General features: G+C 35.4%; 1 protein-coding gene across 1 annotated transcript; it reads left to right on the top strand.

Annotated features, from left to right (window-relative positions):
• The first annotated feature begins 3,334 nt into the window (after positions 1-3,334).
• Positions 3,335-4,294, top strand: LOC122703153 (olfactory receptor 8K1-like). The gene has a single exon (XM_043917210.1). The coding sequence runs from the start codon at positions 3,335-3,337 to the stop codon at positions 4,292-4,294; it is 960 nt and encodes a 319-aa protein (XP_043773145.1).
• The last annotated feature ends 525 nt before the right edge of the window (positions 4,295-4,819 follow it).

Below are 4,819 nucleotides of genomic sequence, written 5' to 3'. Positions count from 1 at the left end.
AACATTTAACATTCTTTTAGGAAGACAACAGAAAATTGCAGCACTCATTATTCTGTATTTCTTCACAGTATTTAGAATCTAGTCACAAATACTAGACAAATGTGAAAGGCAGGAACATGTGACCCCCAACCAGGAGATAATTAAAACAGATCCTGAAATGTCAGTGAAGATATAATTAACAGGCAAGGACTTTAAAACATATTATAAATATGTTACAAATACTGAATCATTTAATAAAAACACTAAACTTGGAAACAAAATATTTATTGCATGAACATAACAGCATATTGTGTACTGAAAAAGAAATGATAGCTATACTTAAACACATCACAATAATGGTACTCAAAGAGAAAAGCTAAAATTCTGAATAAACACCACGGAAATAGTTTCAGTGATCTGTAGAACAATAGCAACCTAAATAGTGTATATTTAAGTGTAGGAAAGTGGAAAGAAAAGATTATATATGATTGGAAAACCAATGAGAGAAATATTGGCCAGAATTTTTTCCAAACTTTATAAAAGATAATCCTAAGATATAAAGAGCTAAAATAATTCTAAGCAGGATAAACAGAAAGGAAATTACACCAAGGCATGCCATGTCAAGTTTCTGAAAACTGAAGATAAAAGCATTAATGACATAGAAGTGAAAGATATAAATGAAGATGCACACATAAATAAAAGAGTTATCACTGATCTTTTTGCAGAAACAATATGTCATAAAACATTGTTTTGTGTCAACCTACAATTATATATCCATCAAAAAATTCTTGATTAATGAATGCTATGTTATCAAATATTGCATAATCTTTTTCTTCAAAGTCATTTTTCACTTACTCATATACTGTGTGCACGTGCAACATACCTAATATGTGCATTAAATTGTGTAACTGAGATGCTGACAAAAGTATATTTATGTTTTCCAATGTTTAGTGATACTGCATAGTTTGTTCAATTAGACCAGGGAATGAAATACTTTTGACTTTTCCTAATGAGACATTTGGAGAATAACTAACAGATATCCAAGGCACTCTCCCTAAGGTAATTATGTTCAATGTTTTCTTTTTTTTTTTTTTAATCTTTGAATGAGATCAAAATTTTAACAAAATGAGTCTCAAAGGGATAGAAAAACACTTAAAAACATTCTGCAATAGACAATGAGGATTAAAACAGAAAGTCAATGCAAATTCTCCAGTAAGGTAAGTAGAAAACACTGGCCTGCAAATTTCTCAGGGCATACAGATTAAACCCAGTTCATCACCAAAGATCTTGAAGGCATTATGCTCTGCAAAACTGTTTCTTCCCTTTCAGTATACTTTTCTGATCAACAAGATTAGTGATGTATGGGACAGACCTTTTGTATGGACTCTGATGCAATGAATTTAGACTATCTTAGTTTTCCAAATGAACTTAAAGTTCTACCATCTATTTTAACAAGGATCTTTTTCTATCCTTGCTTACCGGGTGCCTCCCCTTCTCCATTTTTCATTGCCTGTGTACTCAGGATGACCATGATAGAACAGAAGAATGCCATGTTTGTGAGAATATCTCCTGAAGAAAGTTAATTTTATTTGAATCCTAATTCTGCCAGTTATTGTCTGGGTGATCTTGATTAAGTTATTTTATTCTTGACATGTAAATGGATTATGCTCATATAGTTGACCCTTGAACAACACGTTTTGGACTATATGGGTCCACTTCTATGCAGATTTTTTTTTTTTAATTTTCTCAGCATCTACACCACTATGTTTACCAGTGATGGTTGGCCAAATCTATAGATAGAGTACCCCCAGTGGATAAGGAAGGTGGTCTGTGGGACTGTAGCATCTGTAGATTTTGCCATCTTCAGTGGATGCTGGAACCAATTCCCCACAAGTACCAGGGATGACTGTGCTATTTATTTTCTAGAGTTGTTGTATGGATCGTGTGACTTAATACATGCAAAGTCCCCGCTAATTATCAGTTCCCTATCAGTGCTTGGTATTCATTTGTATTCTTCTTTCCAGTGGATCTATTTACATGGATCTCCATAAATAACCAGATTCATAAATAATCAGAATGATCAAGCCCTTTTTTTTCAGAAGAGGGGTGTGTGATTGGAAGACCATTAAAGGTGATTCAATTGTCAGAAACAATCAATATGGCAAATGAGGATTAAGATATTAATAGCAAAATTTGAAAATTAAAACATTATAGCATTGGATTTTGTATTGGATAAACAAGCGGAGGTTATAGTCAGTGAAAAACATTGAAATTTATGTTTAATTGCCAGGGTTTGTACTCATTACATAATTCATCAGTCTACCAACAGCCTTTTTATTATGCCTTGCAACTTTGAACAGATAAGACTATTGTCAATAATATAAGGTTTATTGTTTGAGTGTAGATGTTTGTCTTAAAAATTATCTGAACATTTTAAAAAAGTTCAAATATAATAGACAGATCTTTTGATAAATTTTAAAAGACCATGTAAAAACAAGTAGGCCATAGAAACTATCAAAGCAATCATTTCAAAATGTCTTGTCTCTTTAAAGCACAATTTCCCAAAGTTTCAATGAATGTGTTTTGTGTTGATCTCAGCCTGTTGATAGTGATTCTATCAACCAGGACTGCCTGTGGGCACTCAAGTGGGCCCTATTATTTGTGGTGAGCTGTACAGACATTTCCCTGGTCAGAGCTAGTGCTGTGGCTGGACCAGTACTTGTGACTCTTTTATGATTGCAAGATGCATCTCAGTATCAGGTAACTTTGAAAATCAAGTCTTGTTACTCACATTCTGGAGGGTACATGACACGCCCAAGGCCACACAGAGAGGTTGAGGGGAGGAAGAGAGAAAGAATGAGCGTAAGGGAAGACAGCATGGTTCTGCCTTTATTGTGATCAAGGGCGGGGAGCTTACAGTAAATTATTATTGGTTAATTTAAAACATAAGAGCAGGAATTATTAAATTCAGAAAGGGAAAAGCAGGGTCAATCAAGCTGGCAGTTACTTATATCATTCAGGGCTTTCTCAAAGGGGAATTTCATGGATAGGAAAGCCCAGCTACTTATCTAATTGTTTAGCTAGAAATATGTTTATTTGAGATGTGTATCTTTGAAATCTATCCTCTCAGCAATGAAAAGGTTAATATCAGAACTTACATAACAATTTAAAAAGCTGATCATTATGCACTTATATTACAATGTGAATATAGGTAGGTGTGGTCTTGACCTGATGGGAAGATGAATCTGTATTTATAATTTTAGACAAAGAAAATGACTCACATATCATGTATTAAATTCTCCTAGATGATAGCATTGCAAATACAAAGTATTGATTTTATACCCAGGTAGCCAAGATGGACCCCATGGAGAAACACAATCACACTGCCAAGCACAAGGTGACTGAATTTGTTCTCACGGGGATCACAGACAGTCCTGAGCTTCAGGCGCCTCTCTTTGGAATCTTCCTGGTCATCTACTTGGTCACAGTGACAGGCAATCTGAGCATGATTATCCTGACCCATTTGGACTCCAAGCTACACACTCCTATGTACTTTTTCCTTAGACATTTGTCAATTACTGATCTTGGTTACTCCACTGTTATTGGCCCAAAAATGATGGTCAACTTTGTGGTGCACAAAAATACGATTTCCTACAATTGGTGTGCTACCCAACTGGCGTTCTTTGAGATTTTTATTATCACTGAACTCTTCATTCTATCAGCAATGGCCTATGACCGCTATGTAGCCATCTGCAAACCTCTTCTCTACGTGGTCATCATGGCGCAGAAAGTGCGTTGGGGGCTGGTGCTGCCTCCCTACCTCTACAGCATCTTCGTGGCACTACTTCTCACCACTGAGTTGTTTAAATTGTCCTTCTGTGGCTCTAATGTCATCAGTTATTTTTACTGTGACTCTGTCCCTCTGATATCTCTGCTCTGCTCTGACACACATGAGTTAGAACTGATCATCTTGATCTTTTCAGGCTGCAATTTGCTCTGTTCCCTCTTGATTGTTCTTGTGTCCTACACGTTCATTCTTGTGGCCATTCTCAGAATGAACTCAATTAAGGGGAGGTACAAAGCCCTCTCTACCTGCAGCTCCCATCTGACAGTGGTGGTCGTGTTCTATGGAACGTTACTGTTCATGTACCTGCAGCCCAAGTCTGGCCATACTTTTGCTGTTGATAAGATGGCCTCTGTGTTTTACACTCTGGTGATCCCCATGCTCAATCCGCTGATCTATGGTCTAAGGAACAAAGAAGTGAAAGATGCTCTGAGGAGAACTTTTACTAATCGATGCAAAATTCCCAACTAATATCTTAATACAAGTTGAAAATGTGGGTCCAAAATCATTGTATAATGCTCTGTCAGTCCAATGAAAGCATCAAAAATAAAAATGTTTACCATATTGTTTCATCTTTTTCAGGATAAAATGCTTCCTTTCATATGTCCCAGTACTCTTCTCCACGTCACCTGAATAAACATGGTAGTCAGATGATTAAGTCTCAAGTGATTTTCAAGATCACATTGGAATCTATATTATTTAGAAATAAGGAAAATCATACCAAATTTTTGGTCAAATTCAGACTTGAAGAGGTTAAAAAAAGTATTTATTAGTAAAAATGGAGTACAATGGACCAAAAATTAGTGATATATATGTTCAAGCAGGCATTGTACTAAAGGTAAAGAATACTAAACCATGAACAATGTGCAGATTAGACAAGAGGAAAGAAAGGGAATAAGCTTATGATTATAACAGAATGAGTTATTTCAAGAACATATGCAATATAGAAAATAAAGTGTGCTTCTCAGAATTAAATCAGTCAGATTGAGTTAATAT

This window comes from Cervus elaphus, chromosome 1 (genome assembly GCF_910594005.1).
Source record: "Cervus elaphus chromosome 1, mCerEla1.1, whole genome shotgun sequence".
Classification (NCBI taxonomy): Eukaryota; Metazoa; Chordata; class Mammalia; order Artiodactyla; family Cervidae; genus Cervus; species Cervus elaphus.
This window is presented reverse-complemented; position numbering and strand designations above follow the sequence as displayed.

Bases quoted from the DNA above. Each gene is read 5' to 3' on its own strand.
- LOC122703153 (XM_043917210.1), top strand. From the start codon at position 3,335: ATGGACCCCATGGAGAAACACAATCACACTGCCAAGCACAAGGTGACT.